The sequence below is a fragment of the Botryllus schlosseri genome, chromosome 6 (assembly GCF_051294905.1).
Source record: "Botryllus schlosseri isolate E-star chromosome 6, Bs_hap1, whole genome shotgun sequence".
In the NCBI taxonomy this organism is placed as follows: domain Eukaryota; kingdom Metazoa; phylum Chordata; class Ascidiacea; order Stolidobranchia; family Styelidae; genus Botryllus; species Botryllus schlosseri.
Window position 1 is genome coordinate 22,941,984 of NC_137241.1, and position 19,028 is coordinate 22,961,011.

The 19,028-nt window shown below is 40.1% G+C and overlaps 2 protein-coding genes and 1 long non-coding RNA gene across 3 annotated transcripts; 2 read left to right on the plus strand and 1 right to left on the minus strand.

Annotated features, from left to right (window-relative positions):
* The first annotated feature begins 262 nt into the window (after positions 1-262).
* On the plus strand, positions 263-11,560 carry LOC145441599 (uncharacterized). Its single transcript, XM_080319503.1, has 6 exons — positions 263-482; positions 621-646; positions 713-821; positions 3,967-4,103; positions 11,076-11,180; positions 11,369-11,560. Exons 1-6 carry the CDS (start codon positions 376-378, stop codon positions 11,524-11,526), a joined length of 642 nt encoding a protein of 213 aa, XP_080175629.1. The 5' UTR covers positions 263-375; the 3' UTR covers positions 11,527-11,560.
* A 943-nt stretch (positions 11,561-12,503) lies between these two features.
* Positions 12,504-16,617, minus strand: LOC145441598 (protein rolling stone-like). The gene is made up of 3 exons (XM_080319502.1): positions 15,687-16,617; positions 14,755-14,980; positions 12,504-13,902 (listed from the first exon to the last, which is right to left on the minus strand). Exons 1-3 carry the CDS (start codon positions 15,777-15,779, stop codon positions 13,397-13,399), a joined length of 825 nt encoding a protein of 274 aa, XP_080175628.1. The 5' UTR covers positions 15,780-16,617; the 3' UTR covers positions 12,504-13,396.
* A 28-nt stretch (positions 16,618-16,645) lies between these two features.
* On the plus strand, positions 16,646-17,670 carry LOC145441600 (uncharacterized). The gene is made up of 2 exons (XR_013915867.1): positions 16,646-16,792; positions 17,439-17,670. It is a non-coding gene; the product is annotated as an uncharacterized LOC145441600 (long non-coding RNA).
* Positions 17,671-19,028: the final 1,358 nt, after the last annotated feature.

Below are 19,028 nucleotides of genomic sequence, written 5' to 3' on the forward strand. Positions count from 1 at the left end.
CGTGCTATCTCATCACCACGCTATCCCATCACCACGAACTGCGGATAACTTCGGCTACCTGAAGTCTAGTTATGTTAATGTACTGTTAACAAAAAGCCAAGAATATTTTCCATGATGAATTCCATCATTTGTATAACATATTACATCTAATCGTTCCCTATCAATCGCAATTTAACATTAGCTGATGACGTCACTAGTTTCCCTTCTAGAGTTTACGAAGCAGTTCTATCAGCTAAAGTAGCCTCAGGCGTTCTACCACTAAATGCACCACCTACCTACAGCTGGAATGATGCGATATGTGAGCGATGTAAATGCTAGAAGGTATCTGGCCACAGGAAAATATAGAGTTTATAGTTAGATATACTGCTGCGAACCATGATCATGACACTTGATGCTATTAAAATAACGATTTTGTATGTTTTGTTCAACAATGCTTCATGTAAGTCTTCTAACTCACGTGTATCTTCAACCGTAACGAACAGGTGAGAATTGTAGGTTTATAGTCTTCTTCAAGAGTTCGATTAACATTACGCTCAGCTCACATGCATGAATCACGTGTATTTCTACTGTTATACCGTATAGTCGACTGAGAGTTAATAACTGCCTATTTATTTTGTTAGGAACGATATTTCAACGGAAACATATTGTAAGTGATTAGAGGTTTGTACAGTCTTCGTGATTTAGTGCAATTCTTGTATTATCCCATTGATAGACGAGTCATCGCAAACCACCCGACATCCAAAAGGAAAATGTCGCGAATTGCTCAACTGTGGTTCGTGTTTAACTGCTGATGACTGTATCTGGTGCGACAGCAATAAGTTGTGAGTTTGGTAGGATATTTGTTTTACGAATTATAGACTGTTTAGTTGACTAGACTGCATTGTTCCCGAACTTTTTTGACTCGTCTACCCTTTATCGCGCACTCTATAATTTATCGCCTTCCTAAAAGTCGTCTCCTTCAGCATAATGCAATAAAACTACTTTTCTGGAATACTCAAGTAGGTTACATCTACTCGTATTACTCGCTTAAGTATAGTTTTGTTTGTATAGTACTTCTAAACTTTAACAGATTTGATTGAGAAATACTATTTTAGCATACACTTAGTATTGTCAAGTGAAAAGTAGTTAGCTTCATGCACTTACACGAAATAGAATGAATAGGCAGATGCGGGTCGGGTCTATAGCAGGGCTTTGGAGCCGGAGCCGGAGCCCCGGAGCCGTGCATTTTTACCGGAGCTGGAGCCGGAGCCGGAGCTCTATATAAAATTCAGCCGGAGCCGGAGCCGGAGCTGGAGCCAGGTATTTGAGGAGTAGCTCCGGCTCCGACGTATTTCATAAGATGGTATTATATATGCAACAACCATATCTGCCGAGTTCACCGAATTCAACAGCAGGCCTTCGCGAAATTAAGAATCTTTTCCTCTTTGGCGCTACATTTTCCGACTAACCGTGTTGCTGGGGATTTAACAGCAGAGCAGTCGTATGTTCAATGTTCAATTTTCATACATGAGTGCCGAACCTCGGTATGCGACATGCCTGTGAATATTGTGGGTATTCGGCATACCCGCAATTTCATCATCAGCACAACCTTATTTGCCAATTGTATACGGTTCGAAAATAGTGATCATTACGTATTACGTGAAATAGGAGAGAGGATAAAAACGTGATTTCGATCGTTGCACATGTCGATATGACGAGCACGAGCCGAGAAATTCCGTCTCATCATTGCTATGAATCGGATAAGCAAATACTCGTTTTTTCGTGATAGTTCTTTCGGGCCGCGAAAGTGGACAGTGTTATTGCGAGTATGCAATTATGCATGCTAATTGCAATTCATTACTGCGCATCATTGTCATCTCCAGTAAGGATTTTCGAGCTTAAATAGAGGATGGCAGAAGAGTAGGCCAAAACTCCATGGTATTCTATGTTGGAGACAAACTACTGATTTGACACGCGATTTCCAATTTGTAATCATCTGTTTCGTAAACTTGTAAATGTGCATTGTGCATACTGCATAGTTTCATTCGTTATGGGCATGGCGTAATGTGCACGGCACAGTGTTTATTTCGATTATTCGATTCATTTCAACGGGAAAATATTATTCCGATAAACTTGATCGACGCCGGATGGACTGGTAACGAGTGCACCAATATCGAACGTCAAACCATTGGCCATTTGGTACAAATCTAATTTCTATTGATCACGTCGTTATATCCGCCCATTTTGCCCTTCTACAGTTACAGTTGAATAATAATCGCACATTTAAAGATTGAATTGAGCTGTATGGCCTAATGGTAATGAGTACAGTACCAGTGTTAAAACGCCGCATCAGAATTTTAATGCTGTGACACGGAGTAAAGTGCTTTTTTAGTTTATTGTAATATACGACGATTTACTAAAATGTGGCTGGACCCTGGATCTGCCAATGCGTCGAAACTGATATTTAAGTCCAGTCATGCACATCCCAAGTGCCGATATGATAATGATATTTTTGGTTGGCCTAGCGAGTTCACAATCTGAGCAATTCAATTTCGATAATACAACAGAATTTCGAAAATATAATGTGAAATTAGCTCGCGGGCTACTCAAAGCCTTCTCGCGGGCCACATATGGCCCGCAGGCCGCGGGTTGCTCACCCCTGATACAGACAGACACCTTCGATAGTTTTCAGAGCCGGAGCCGGAGCCGGAGCTGGAGCCGGAGCAGTGGTAATAATGCTGCTCCGGAGCTGGAGCCGGAGCTGATGTGTGATAGAAGAAAGCTCCGGAGCCGGAGCTGGAGCAATGCAAATTTACGGCTGCTCCGAAGCCCTGGTCTATAGGCCAAGGCAGGCTATATAGTTCAAATCTCTGAAGAGCAAATTCGGCGAGATGAAAATGCACGGAAGCATATTGTGCAGCCTGACATTTCGCAAAAAGTAAATTACGATAGCATAGATGTTGTGCATAGGTGTTGTCGTGATACTCTGGAATAATTTCAGATATATTAAATTCTCATGAAATATATTCTAATGGTGTTAGACAAATTATAAATTCTGTATATGGAATCGATATAGCCTGGATTTCGTTTAGGTAACAGGTGTCCGCACGGGGCCTACGATATCGTAGGCCCCGGTCCGCAGCCCGATGATTATGATCGGTCGCGGGTCATTTTATCGAATATTGGCGAAGGACAAAAATTTCACCAATAACCTCTGATGACCCTAAGTTGCACATTGGACAAGCCAAGAGTTTTAGTATAATATTGATCACTTTCACCAATTTTCGTATACGTCTCGAAGCTATGGAGTGAGAGTGAAGCTATACTCATGTGAATTATACTGCAAAATGTCATCAGCTAAATAAGTTATTCAATAACGACCCATAACAAAATCAAAAGGACGAATGAGTATTGAGTATAGCTCATATGACAAAAATAGTAATTGAATGGAATGATGTTCACGACTATTAAGTTATACATAGGCCTTCAAATGTCAGAATTTGCGTCCAAATTAACGCAACTGCAGAGCAGTTTCTTGTGCTTGAGACTGGCTGCTGTCGTCGGACCAAATAATCGTCATATCAAACTGATAATAGAATATATAGACAGAGCAACTGTGGCAAGATAAATAGTTTTGCCATGCGGATCGAGAATGTTCACTGTAAGCTAATGTCCATGTCCATTGATCAAAAATTCAATTTCGCTCGAAACTGAAAATTTAAAGCTTAGCATTTTCGCTCCCTGTCGGCCATTGCCGACTTGAATCGCCCACTTGAATCGCAATATCGTCCTCCTAGGGGTTACATTCACCATGCATTTTGCAACCACTGGACTAGAGCGTAATAATCATGAGTGAATGGTTTGGATACAGTTGGAAACAATGTGAACACTGAACATCAAGCAAATCAGTTTCACAAAAAGTATGCTGCCCCGCTACTTGATGTATATCATTTCAATATTTCCGACACTACAACGTTGCGCACACAGATGCAAGTTGGTACCGAAAAGCCATTACCTCCCCTTGGAAAGGAATTGCAGCAATCAGGGAGCCATATCAAGTAGCGTTACGTGGGGAATGTGTGCAATGGATACCAAAACTCTAGCCATCTCCGTCACTATAGCCGGTATGGTCTGGATACATTTATAAACCTAGTGAATATGGAGGGTAACGATCAGCGGGAATATGCAATATACACCAGGGTTGTGACTTGAAAAAATATCGCCTGTAGAAGGAATTAATGAACATTTTGGTAAAAATTAGGAAAATTCGAATTATTTTGTTCAAATCGTAAAGTCCCGCACAAAACAACTTCAATTTTCGACAATGGTCCAACTATGGAAAAAAATTAAAATCAAAGGTTTTTCTTTGCTACAAATTTTATCTTCAAATATTTGTCCTTTTGCACATCTGGTAAAGTTCTTCCATCAATTTGACTTCCCGTTCTGCAATTATGTTAGTGCCAGGCACATCTACATCGGACTTATCCGACTTCCAATGGGGTTATTAAGGCACTTTATAGCTACGGGACAAGATGGCAGCAAATAATCTTTGGTATATTCTAGAGCCCGACCGCTATTGGATGTTTGGGTCGATACCGATAAAACCGATACCTCAAACCTTTACCGATAACCCCAATGCATTCAGCCGATATTCAAAAGAAGTGGAATATACCATAACAGAGATGGAAGTCGGGCCGGGCTTTTCGGGTTCGGGCCGGGTTCGGGCCGGGTTCGGGCCGGGTTCGGGCCCAAAGTTATAAAAATTATCGGGCTTGAATCGGGCCGAATAGTCACTACGAAAAGCATTGACTTCATATACAAATTTGATTTGCAATTTTGATCGAAAGTGGCACAACTACATATAAGATACACCAATACCGTATCACGTAAGTATGGCAATATCTGTGAATAAACTTTATACGAAGTACGAACCCAGATAAACTTCATTATAAGACGGCCCGAAGACTATGATTGTAATGAAACAATGTCAGCTAAATAGTAAACAAGCGTCCCAAATACGCCAAACATTGATCATTGTTCAGGCCACATTGTGACGAAAACATGAATTACGGATGGATGGATAACCATGCTGGAGCCTGGATTACTACCAATTTAGTTTTATTTTCGATGAGGCATGCTGAACTGAACAGCTAGAAGCAGGTGATGAGACGACGGCTTCCGTTGTGGCACAGCAGGATTGATCGATAGATGTGTTAAGGCGGTGTTAATATTTATTAAAGAAAGCTTTTAGATGCGTTATAGTCAGGGGCGTAGCCAGCCGAGATAAAAAGGGGGTAGAACTGAATAAAGGGGGCAGAATGAGCCTCTATGCGTCATACCTTTAGCGATAGCGACTTCTGTATTCCGTACGCTTTTGAAAGCGTAACTAATTGGCGGATCTAATTACTGAAAGCGAGTTAGCAATCAACAGCTTGCACGGGATCGTGTTAGCAATCAACAACTTGCACGGGGATCATGTTACGATGCGCATGCGCTCATCCCGTGACAGTGCAGGAGATCTTATTTGTATTCAAATAAGTAATCGACCTTGAAACAATACCAGAACAACATTTCACGACGAACAATCTATACAGCGCAGAATCTGTTATATCTTCATGAATTTTGACATGACTCAATTCGCGTGTAAGAGTAACGTCTTCTCGGCGTTTTAATTCCATTCATTTCGAACATGGCGCATATACTAATTGTACCGGCGTGTGAATAATGACTTATTCGCAAAGCGAGGGAATCTCAAACAAGTTTCGGCGCGGCTATTGAAGGCTGAATGCGTCCTGGTGGGATACCGATCACGAAAGGCATAATCTAGTATGACGTATACATGGTCATTGAGGTCAAGACAAGGCACAACAATGGCGTCAAAAATATAATGCGAATCGAATGTATTGTGTCTTCACGGTGTTTTGGGGAACAGGCTTGAGTTCGGCAAAGCACGAATCAGATGCGATTGCTTCAAAACATGATTTCATTCAGTTATAAGATGTTATTTTCATGTTATCAATGTTCGTTATCGTTTACAATTAACTGTTGATGAGAAAACAACGCGTGAACGACGCGACTAACTTATATTGTATTAGGCTATGTGACAGCGGTAGTATTGTTATATAGTAGGCTACACTAACAGTAAATAATGCAGACGATACATGAATTATCAAAAGAATTGCAAAGACATCCAGAACGGTTTACGTTTTCTCCTGCTCCAGGTCGATCAGAGTTTTGGAGGACAATGAAAGTCGTAGCACGGCGTTGTCAGCCTACTAATGCTGTAATTGGTGTCACGCCGGAAATTTTGACCGGAATAGTTTCATGCGGTGTTTGCAAACTAGTATTAAAATACGATTGCCAAAAAACAGGGTCGTCCCATATCAAGCGCCATTCCGAACATTGCAAGCCTGGGCCTCATGGAAAAAAGAAGCAGCAGCTAATGTTACAGTTTGCAAATAAAACGCTTAGACTAAGCGAATCTGAAAAGCTGGACATAAAAACTGCTGAATTGGAGTTTTGCGTTCGTGGCTATCATGCCTTTCATTCAGTTGAAAATGACGGCCTGATCAAGCTATTACAGCAATTTGTGAACATGTCCGCGACGCATGGACGTTTTAATGTATCAGACGTGATATATGGACGTAAAACTATATCGTTATATTGCAAGGAAAAAGCTGCAGTAATAAGGGAAAGGATAACAGAGGTTTTAGTTGAACCACAGTTAGCCGAAGCCGTCGCAGTAACGTTGGACTTGTGGACGGACGAATACAAGCATACGTCATACCTAGACGTACACGTCTTCTGGATTGATAAGTCCTTTGAAATGAAACATCAAGTTTTGGCGGTACGTCATTTTGGGACTGAACGTCACACTGCTGAAAATATTTCACAGGCTATACAGACTATATTGGCTGAATATGCTATTGATGCTTCAAACATTACGGCAACTACCGACCACGGTGCAAATGTGGTCGCTGCCTTTCGAGTAGGAATGTTGGAAACGTCCGCACGCCTTGACTGTATGGCACATAGGCTACACACTTGCTTCTCAACCATGTGGTCACGGGTATGCACTTCACAGTCAGAATTGCTCGATTACGATAACAATGCATCTTCTCTGGTAAAGTATTGTAATCAAGCCTCCGGTGTGCAGGAACAACTGCCCGTGTCGTTGAAAAAAGGCTCGTCAACTCGGAGATGGCAAGGCTATATTGATAGAGCATATTCCATCAACGAAAGTTATGAAGCTTTGGTGCGCATTCTTTCAGAACCACACAGAGACCGCATGCAGCTCATAGCATCTGTTAATCGAAGAATGAACGCGGAAATTTTACAATTCATGAAACCATTCGGCGATATATTTGATGTTATGCAATTTAATTCCAAACCAACGATAGGCTACGCCGTGCTAGCGTATTATAAGGCGTTTGAACTTGCAAAACCTTGCCAGAATGACCATCCCGTTATCAAGGCCATGAAGACAGAACTTAGACAACTTTTGGACACAGTATATTTTGAATCTTCGCTGAAGGCCCATCACTGGCTAGCTACCTTTCTCGATCCAAATTTCAAACGATTTGAATTTCTGCCACTTATCAGTAATGAAGAGGTCTCATTCAAGATAAGATTGCTCTCGGACATTGATAAATGGGTAATTGAACACATGGAAAAGGTTGCCGATTATAGCCCAGGCAATCAAGACTATGTTCGATCAGAAGCAAGAGAAATGCGACCAATCGAACTTGATGATCCATTCTCCCAATTTCGCGACGGTCTTGACAGACATTCTGCTCCAAGCCTCGCTTCGTCTGACAGTATCAAGCGAAACTTACTCCAGGAACTTCAACGGTACAAGGAATACCAAAATGCATCATCGCACCCCAATCCGCTGGACTTCTGGAGAAAATATGAACGGGACTTTCCAACGCTCTCCAGGGTGGCTAGAAAGATGTTTGCAGCCCAGTGCTCAAGTGCGCAATCCGAAAGAGATTTTTCATCGTGCGGTCTGACCTTGTCCCAGAGACGAACCCGACTGTCTCCAGTAACTGTTGAGGCTATTGAAATAATCAATTCTTCGTATAACGTGTGAATGCAACGCCCTTTGTATGGATGAAAGTTGAATTGTATTTTGAACACACTATTTTTTCTCATCTTGGCCAATTTCATTCCTTTATTTCTTTAATTTAGTTTGGTATTGAACCATTTAACCCCTTTGAAGTCTGCGTCTATAAATAAACATGGATCTCAAGCCCAAGCGTCGGTAGCAAATTTCTCCGTGTGTATACGTGCTAGTTGGCCAAGGTTAGTTTTTATTGAAAGTCAGCAGTCTTCTGATTTAATTATCATAATATTTCCAATGCGTAGAGGCCGGCCAATTTATGTTGTTTTCAGTATAAACAATGGCCGCAAGTAGCTTATAGATAGAGAGTGCCATTAGAGTGGATGTTGTTTTGTCTGACAATGGTCTCACAATGTCTAACAATGCTTTCTGTTCTATCACCAAAAAGTCTAATTTGATTCTTGACTTGAACACGAATCCTGTTGTTATGAACATTTCATATTGTGAGCGTCATGTATGTACATAGTTTTTAGGCAATTCATTCAAATTTTGTTCATATCTGTTATATGATTTGTGTCCAATGACTGTATCGTTGCAGGCAAGGTAGCTACAAGCCGTCGACATTGCGTAGGCATCGCGTAATCACTATTTCAAGAAGTGTTCACTCAGCCGTGATTACTCGGCATCGCATCGAGATATCAGGCCTACCGAAATTCTGTAAACCGAGGTCATAATTCCACACACTATTTCGAGACGAATAACGGTAAAGAAATCATTGATGTTTTGTTGAGAAGAGAAGATCATTATCTTTTCAAATAGCAACATGTTTGATGCCGCAGAACAGTTTATTAGGGTTCATCAGCAGTTATAAAAACAGAATTGTTGAGGAAAACTTAATATTTTCGCTTTCAACAGCCGATAGCCCTATGATACACCTTGCGGATAGCTTTTTCGATGGCATAATACTGTAGAGGGCGATCTCCTTGTTTCTATGATACCAAAGACGCCACGATCGAGCATGCAGATGCGACTAAATCTCAATTATAGTGAACCGACTAAAATTCAGGGTAAAGTTGCAGACTAAGTTAACAGTGGGGCTGTTTTCAGCGTATTCTCATTCAGATATATTAAGCTCTCTTGCCATATGCAAGATTGCTATCGAAAGAAAACAAAGTTAGAGCATTGAAAGCGTTGAAATGCTCGAAATTTGAATCGTATATCAGCTTATTTGCTCGCAACAGTTGAAAATTGCTATTTGAACTTGGTTTCGGGCCGAAACGGGCTCAAAACTCAACCGTCGGGTTCGGGCCGGGTTCGGGCTGAACTTGTCGGGTTCGGGCCGGGTTCGGGTCCGGCTCACCCGGCCCGCTTCCATCTCACTTATTATGGTAAATAAGCACATTTTCAAAGCTTCAGAGCATTTATTTGAACAGCGTTAGAGCCATTGTCATACTTGAACATCAAATACCAAAAAGGCTTCATCTGGACACCTGTAAACTGTTAGCTTTATTAACTATATTAATATTCTCGGTCTAGTGGTCAAAGATTATAATTTTCTGACTTCCTGCCGCCATGACGGGTCGTCACGAAAATTACCGATAATTTTTCACCTCCAATGGCTGATACCGATAATAATTCTTTCAAAGTGTGATATCGTCTCGATATTATCAGCGAACCGATACTCGGCCGGACTCTAGGATATTCCATCTTTAGACATATGGTTAGAATGCCAGGCTTCCTAACACGCATTTGCGATGAATAAGCATGATCTCTCCAGAGTTACTCTCTATCTGGGGATTTGGAAGTCCGCAATCATGGCCATTGAGCTCCAGCTCGCATTGCGTCGAGATGGAAGTTTATGCCATTTGATTAGTGGTAATCTATTTTCTTTGAATGAGCGGCATGCTCTGCACAGCTCAAAGATAAACTTGAAATCATCCCGCCATCATCAGTTTTCTGATATTTCCATCTGAATTTCTCGCTTGGTGGATTGTACCAAGTTTTCGTAGTGTTTTACCACATCATCTCCAAATTTGAAGCTGAGAGTTGGATTTGGTGAAGACGTTGGATTGAAGAACTCTGATATATGCTTTAAGACTCTATATGATGTTGGTAACCAATATATTGTGGTTTATTAAAACCCTTGCTCATCATTCCATTTTGCAGTTTCACAACAAAGCCACCCCGCAGTCCGGTATCAACAGATGCTGCATTGCATGTGATATGACATTTTCAAATTTCTCTATGCATCATATTCCTCTAATCGGTTTTCCATACCGCTGAAAATATCTTGAGTGTTCTACTTTCGCCTTTTCGAACACCCAGTTTGATTTGTCTCGGACAAATTGAAATTATACGATACATAACCTACTGTCTACATCCAAAATCGAAATTAATAATTATTTATCAATTATTTATTTTTGGCTGTTAACAAAAACACGATAGGATGAATTCAATCTGGGCAATCACAATTCACCAAAATACAATTTTAAATCTTTGCGGTTGGAATTGTGTCAGTTAAATTCAAACCAGTCAATATATATATTATAAAGTCTGTATCTACAAAAGAAAGCCTATCCTTCATACAGTGAAAACTGGAAAATTTTTGTGCGGGAGGTTTTTGTTTAGACAGTCTTAACTTTTGTGAATTTTCAAATCAGAACACAAAAGTTCATCATTTGTGACTACAGGACACACAAATTTTTTCAAGACATAACCCTAATATACACGCTCCATGTCCTATGATATATCCGTGGATAAGAAATTGATGGTCTGAACTCTTCGACGGAAGCGATCGATTGGGTGGAAGCTTTAACTTGCGACTCGAGCACTAACGATTTCGAAATGATTCCTTGACGGATTTGTGATCGAGCATGATGGATCATAGACCCGAAGTGTAATATTTTCCCATGCAGCAGAGCGGATCTATAGGCTACAATATCTGCCGGCTTCAGCAAATTTGAGATAGTCTATTGCTATTCGTAACTAAACTGTCATTTATCTGTCATATTACATAAATGTACAAATTTTTCAGGATTAGTCCTTCTTATCTTGGTTTCTTGCTGTCTCGTCAAGATATGTAGGTGTGCATCAGACTGCTTATATTATGCATTTTGCTGCTGCTGCTGCAAAAATAGCGGTAAGTCTCCTAATTTGATTTTCTTTAATGCAAGATGATTGATTTTCCGAAAAGTGCTTTTGCATTTGTCATTTTCGATTATCAACTTTTGTTGCTTTTAACGCCACCAGTGAATGTGGTTCAGATGGTGATAATTGCTTAACCAGTCGAAATTTCGGTAATCCTCTTGAGTGTATTTTTTACTATAGAGGATAAAAGAGAACTCCATCTGTTGAGAAAATTGGAAAAACAGCTGGATCGTCAAGCACGACGGCAAGAATTACTTTTGAAATTGGGACTTCAAAAAGCGAATGCGCCATATGGCTCAACTGCAGGATACTCTCAATTTGAGAATACTGACATCTGATGTTCGCCATCTTTAATAAATGCAAACTACAACATTGCTTGTGAAGTTGTGAACTAGAATGTATAGACAGAGTTGATAATGAACACCATTACTCAGAGCAAGGTCCTTCTTCCGCCAACAATATATATGATTGATATATATATGATTGACGAGATGTCCGTCACGCATAATAGGGCCTAGTTGAGATATGATCCAATCACATTATATATACTTTTCATTCTCGTTTTGTCTGGTCATCACATTCACATCATACCTGCATATTGAAGGCACCTGACATATATATAACTTGTGAAATAAACGTGATCGCAAACTGATCGACTTCTCCATATTGTTTGGAATTCTCCCTGTCTTGTCATTTACCGACAATAGAAATGAACATAAGAACAAATTAATGAATGTAAAAAGTAAGTGAGAACGATTTAAATAGATATGATATAACAGGGGTGGGCAGACCTGCTGCATGCGCGAGCCGCATGTCAATAATCTTAGCTTTGAAAGAGCCACAACACAAAAATTCAAAAATACAAATTTATGGCGACATCATTAGATACAGGCTATTGCGTGGTGAGACGGTGCGTCTCCACTTGAGCTGCAAGGTGAAATGAGACTGCGCAGCAGTTCCTTCAAGTACTGATGACAATTTATGCAAGATTCCAGCTCGGCAATCCCGACGACATTTTCTTGGCCAAACTCTGCAGCTATTGCTAGCCTTCACAATACAAATGGATCAGCCGTATTCACAATTGCTAGCCCGGAAATGATTGTGACCTGCGCTGGCGTAAAGTAATTAATTATCAATTTCCTTGTTAAAACACTACTATTTATCATCGTTTGATGACCAGACATCCATTGTTGCGGGTGAAACGTTCAAGTAAACTCAATTCGATAGTTCAATTGCAAATTCTGACCCTGTAGTGCCACCTTCCCCTAAATTTGACAAGTCTTGCGCAAACCATAAGGAAAAAACAACACGAAAACAATACGCATGTTGCTAATATTCGATGAGAATCGTTAACATGTAATCAAGTTAAACGTCTAGCAAAATGGCGCAACGCATGTGCAATTGTGCAATCATTAAAGAGCCGCAATCAAAGGCTGAGCAGCAGTTTGCCCTCCCCTATGATATAACGTACAATGATTTTGGTACGCAATTGACAACGGTCAAAACGGTGCAGATGCTACACTACAGAATAAGTACTGTATATATGCTTCTAAGATTGAGATTGTGTACAGGCTCAGGTCAATGTCAACCTACGCATTCTCGCGGAGAGATAAGGATACCCTGCTGGTATCGCAGACACGGTCAGGAGATAAGCATTTTCTGAATGTGACATCGCCTTATTCCTTTCCACACTCACGTATGGATTGAGACGTACCAACACAAGTCGAGAACTACTGAGAGGTATTACAAATGTTTAAAATCGACATCACGCATATAAGAGGATTAACTCTACCGACGTGTGTTAACAGTCTCACTGAAAATATGTGGCTACTATAGCAATGTCTCACATTGCATCTCAACATATACTATACGCATTGCACAGGCACAGTTCTTATAGATCCGAAAAAGATCTAGTGTGGTGAGGTGATCGCTTCTTCGGAATTAATCTATGAGACACTTTGATATGTATGTGTATATTGTGTATGTGTAGTGTATTCTAACAACTTCACGCCACAAATTGTCTTTCCCGTCGTAACCCACACTTTCATGTATCGACTATTTATAATATTTATTAGCAACATTCTGGTACGCCGGTAACAGCAATTTGCAGCAGTGATCGAATAGGTGAGCATCGTACGGCCCTTGTTCATATCCAATCACCACTAAAAGTCAGTTAAATCATTGCGATATCGAATAACGAAGCAATCATCATGTAGTATCATAATCCTTCAGGTTGTGAGTTTCAGGGCAATCGTTAATTTGATTTGAAGCACGGCAAAAATTTTCATTGCAATATTTCCTAAGTAGGAATAGGCCAAATGTCACCGTTTGCATAACCGGAGTACCGATCAATGCAGTTATCATCATAAACCCACTAGCTCGCCCTGGTGCGTTAGCCCAATCGAGGAATGGATACACTGCGTTCGTTCCTCCGGCTCTCCAGAGACCGTAAGTAAATATCCCATAAAAAATCGCTACGATTGAGCTATAAGGGGTGTGCAGGAGTCTGACGGGAAATGCAACAACAAATAAATCAATCAATAACAAAACATAGTTGACAGAATGTAAATATATATCAAATACATTAGTAGCAACTCCAAGCTCCTTTGCAGGCTTCACGAAAGGCCAATATAGCACGGCGACGCATGCGTTGGTTGTCATAGCGACTGAATGTGAACACCATACCAGGATCCTCAACCATCTAAGCGCAGATCCTATACACGAAGAAAAATGTGTAAATCTTGACTGTTCCGAAAATAATTCAAGATTAATGTAGCTAATTGTTGGACAATAGCTTCTAGCTATCACCACAATTTCGAACGCTAGTGTGATGGTTCTTGGTTAGTAAGCTTCGCTGGAAAAATTGTGCGGTAGTCATAGAGGTTATTCGGTAAGGATGGTGCAAATACCTGATAAGTTTTGGTTTGCGTGCTCATGAAATTTTTATAAAACAGATGGTTATACTATATTTGAACAGCTTCTTGGAGGTACAGAACTTCAATATACAATTTGAATAGTATATTCATATTGAAATGAACCCGAATATTTTCAGCTGACACTCGTCAGGGGTAATCGTCAGCAACTAGTAGAGAATTCAAAAGAACAGTGTATATCAGCAATCGTAACACAGAATATGACGTCAATAGCACGAAATGTCGAATACGAGAGCGTTCAGTGTATTATTTTAGATGTACCCCTGACGAGCGTCAGCCGAAAATATTCGGGTTCATTTCAATATGTATAAGTATATACTATTCAATTATACTATATTATAAATATAATCGATAAAGTCAAATACGCGGCCTATATCCTACGCATCCTATAATTCCATAAAGATTGATCATCGTGATCTTCGGTAACATCAACGAATCGAAAGATCTAAATTGAACTATGATTACGTTTTGAAGCATAAATACTGACTATGAAGTTCCATTGTTCACATAATGTCTGAATACGTTCCTCAATTTTGCATTTTAGCATTTCAGCATTTCGTTAAAAAACATATGCCTCTCAGGTTACCCCATACACAATCACAATATTGGACATTAAAATACAAAGTAATTTACCTTCTTCGTTTCGTTTACTTCTTAATTTTTGCAGCAGTTGAATCAATCCCAGTGCAAAGTAGGAAGTCCGTAGGAAGTCGGCCCATAGCGTCATGTATTGGTAACTGTGCTCATATTCATTCGGGCACATTGATTTGCAGTACACATAATACCCAATTGTCCACGACAGAGAATTCAGAGCCATCACCACGCGGTAGGCAAGAAACCAGTTTCGTTTCTTACTCCACTACGTAGACAAAATATGTTATCATAGACTGTTTTATTTGATTGACTATTGCAGGGCCGGAGAGGGGGAGCTCACAGCTCGGGAGCGACATGCGGCTTCGTGCGGATCTTAACGTGGAATTTTTGATTCGTGTATTTCAATTCTTCAGATGCCGTAATCCACTTACGTTCGCTATACCAATAGCTTCCAAATGCCGCGTATTCCTATATACTCTCTGGTCAATTGACTGGTCCGTTCTCTCCCGATAATCTCGGAAGAAGTTTCGTTTGACAATGCCATGTATATGATATTTTGCGCTAATATACCGAAAATACAAAATTAACCGCGGTGGACACATAAACGAACGACTGCCTATAAAGAACATTAGGGTTACACGAACCATGTTCGTAGTTGGACAACACCATTTGATATCAACATCCTCATCTAATTATGGTATGCGAACGTAAAATAGCATCAGGATACCATCAATGAGCACATAATGTTTTAACGGGACTGACGGGTTGGCCACTCCTGATCTATTGCATCTTAAATAATTCTAAACATCTTAAGACTGGTCATTACCTATACTCCAATAGCCTGTTAGATTGTTCATAAAATGATAATAAAGAACAATGTTTGGTATACACCCGAAGCAAAAAGAGTAAGCTTCTATTAACGAAACAAATAATTGGTAAAATTTATAAGTATAAGATAATAATTAACGTACCTGGGATACATAAAAGCTTTCGACTTCCTCTTGAGTGGAATAGAAAGTAAAATTAACAAGCTGAAACTCCTTCCGAAGTCTGGAACAAACCATGCTCGCATCCGCAGCAGTCTTGCCGTATGTAAGTATCGTACTGTGGGTTGTCAATCCAGCAACAAACCTACTTTTCTTTAACGTCTAGCAACTGTCATCTCCATGTCTGAGAAAACCGCAAAATGTGAGAGAAATCGGAGTCAAATGACATAATTAGGTGAAACTGGTATGATACAATCTGAAACGAAAATATACAAACCATTTACTTTAATATGCCATCTCTTTAACAAATATTTTTGTTACCTATGATATGATATTGCCACCAAAATACTACAGTTTGTATGAAGGCCTAGCCTATTTTCTCTATACCGAGGGCTGTGACCAGTCAACACATCCTTCATGGACGTTGAATGAGTTGATAGCGACAGATTGCGTCTGACGTGACCTGCGAATAGTCGCAGATACATCCGCATAGCATTCAAGAAATCGGCAGTCTGGCATTTAGGCCCATAATGTCACCACTTGCGCATTGATATCATCAGTCACATTGAAATTGCAACATTGACATGAGCAGAACACATTGTCGACATCTACAAATGTGACATGGATATTTTGTGTTCAAAATTATGTTGTGGATTCAGGTTCCGAATCCTATTCCTAGTGAAAATAAAAGCTTTCGCCCCGGTATATACAAATACCTCAAATACCTCAAAAAGTCGTTTCGACACCTTCCTATCCTTTCATTGTATCTCAGTTTTGTAGATATTTGAAATGATGAAAATATCAATAAAACTATGATTGAAGCTAATATAGTAGGCTACCACTAAAACTCGATGAAGCTGACAATTAATTGCAGTAACGCAGATCACTTTCTCCTGGTCTACTGTACGTGTACAATGATGTATACGACGTTTATCGTATTGTAAACTAATACTTGGAATATGCCTGTCTAGTCTAGGCTTTGGCTATACAAATACAGTTGTGTTCTAGAAGTCCCGGAAGCAAAATACCCGAACCTGACGAAAGGCGGTGTACGGATGATTTCAATTTTCAGCAGAGCAGACTCTTGTCTTGTGAGTCACAACGGAAAAACTCAAAGCATCGTTGATTTTTGACAAACCAACACTTGAAGGAACTGTTCCGCACTCACTTTGGAGTCGTATCAGCCTAGTACCAAACACTTTGCGGCCGTGGAGTGGTGACTCACGTGGAGTGGAAACTCACTTTTTTGATTCAAAAATTGAGGAATTTTTAAATGAAAAACTTAATTTTAACGAAATCTGGCGCTGTAAAGAATTCCAGTAGTTACATCACGTATTATGGTAGAAATAATTGAAATTTGTTGTAGTACAACGAAAGATACTTGACTATACATTCTCGGGTAGAAAGTGTCTGTCCTCACTAAGTAGCTTGCCAAGAATGGAGAAGAACGTTCAACAGTAGCAGTTGTTGGCTCACAATCGGCCGTCTATACAACGGTAGGCCTATAGAGTAGGCTACAATCTGTAAAATGCCAAACAATAAGTTCAACGACAGTGCAAAATCTACGATACAAACGAAATGCAGGTTGCAAAAAAAATATTGACATTTTTTGACCTAACGCTACAATTTTGACCTAATTTTGACTATTTTTCGACGTGTCAAAAAAATCGCCCTACTTATTAGATATAGCCTATGCATCATTGTGAGAGAATAAATCCTGCCCTTTTAACTTTGCAGGATCGTAGTGACGTCGGCAAGGAGCAGATATGAGAACGAATCTTAATTTGGTTTCGCAGAAGGCGGATTTCAAGATTTTGAGCGGAGTTAGGATAAAACTTGGACTAATGTTTTTGATTCGGACTTGGATATGAATTTCCAATAATTTACAAATTTCATGCGACTTTTCAAAAAAGAATATGTCATTACCAGATATGGATTGAAACATGGTGCATAACGAATGATTCAAATTGGAACTTGGTTTTGAATGTCAATCTCAATTCCGGAACAGGACTTGAAAATATCAAGTCCACTTATTTCTGGTATGAAGACTTCAAATTTCGCTGCTTGATTAAATCGTATACAGGCTATAGTTCTACTCCACGCATGGTCGCACGTCATACGTATCCGGACCGTATGGCTAGGCTATGTATCTGTAACTTGAAAATGAGAAATCGTAAAGCGCTCAGATCTTCGCCATTTTATTTGTGTCATTTCCAACACCAAAAGTTTATTGCTTATATGCGGAATGACCAATGAGAGTTGGTGGCTTGATGTGGCATGGCCAAAAGTCAACTAGCTGTCTGATTTTGCCCGCTATGGTTTCCGACAATGGAAACACATATTGGTAAGTGCACCATACATCTATAGAATACTGTAGTACGTCACGATTTAGGCGGGACAAACCCTTTTTTTAATATTTGGTCACGCAGCAATATGGCAAACTGTCATAACCCTATACCAGGTGTCGGGGCCTTTTTTTGTTCCGAAGAGCCATATTGGCCCTATTTTTTTCCATTTTAACACCCTAAGAGCCATACATGCCAATCAACTGATACGTCACAAATGAAAATCCGTAACGTCTTGGTACCACTAATTCGAACACACTACACGGGATTCGTCGTGTGCGCCACATTTACTGTGTATAAACTCGTACTAATCATGCTGGTTGCGTTATTTAAGCATGCGCAACATGAGTTGCGAGAACATAGGTTCGTCGTGATGCTCTTTTAAATGCGAGAACCCATGATGACGGCGGAGCCAAACATGGCCACTGCAGAAGTATATGTGCCTACACTCCAAGCTGTAATACATCAGTGACGTCGGGTCGGGGGGGGGGGGGGGCAAGTGAGGCAGTGCCTCACCTGTCGTCAGAATGAATGAACGAAAATTGCGAAACCTTCAATTACTGAAGATATTTTCTATCGATGTTCACGAATGACACGATTTTGAACAATTTTCTCCCAAAATCACACAATTTACATATTTATTATTCGGTAATAAAGCGCTAAACGAGAGGTGAGGCTCAGACAGGCCAAGCCTCACCATTGATAATACAATCCATCGTAAATAGCTCAGAATTTTTTATTACTTATGTATTAATCGAATCTAACTGTCACACTAATTCGGAAAATCTAAATACTGATCGAATTCTCAATTCCCAAAGTATTTGGCGGTAACACATACATGAGGTAGCGCCACACGCCTATACTTGATCGCCGGAACTACAGAGCTACTTACCAATCAAGAACGTGGATAGCTATGACATTGTTTGTAATTCGAGTTTGCAATTGTTTGCAGTTCATTTCGCGCCGTAGATCAGGAAGATAA

What these genes read in the sequence shown, in the direction of transcription:
- LOC145441599 (XM_080319503.1), top strand. Translation starts at nt 376, where the DNA reads ATGATCATGACACTTGATGCTATTAAAATAACGATTTTGTATGTTTTG. An exon ending in TCTTCAACCGTAACGAACAG is followed by an intron (nt 483 to 620) that starts GTGAGAATTGTA and finishes TTATTTTGTTAG; the next exon opens with GAACGATATTTCAACGGAAA. An exon ending in CATCTCCGTCACTATAGCCG is followed by an intron (nt 4,104 to 11,075) that starts GTATGGTCTGGA and finishes CAAATTTTTCAG; the next exon opens with GATTAGTCCTTCTTATCTTG.
- LOC145441598 (XM_080319502.1), bottom strand. Translation starts at nt 15,779, where the DNA reads ATGGTTTGTTCCAGACTTCGGAAGGAGTTTCAGCTTGTTAATTTTACT. An exon ending in AAAGCTTTTATGTATCCCAG is followed by an intron (nt 14,981 to 15,686) that starts GTACGTTAATTA and finishes TTGTCTACGTAG; the next exon opens with TGGAGTAAGAAACGAAACTG. An exon ending in AAGTAAACGAAACGAAGAAG is followed by an intron (nt 13,903 to 14,754) that starts GTAAATTACTTT and finishes CTTCGTGTATAG; the next exon opens with GATCTGCGCTTAGATGGTTG.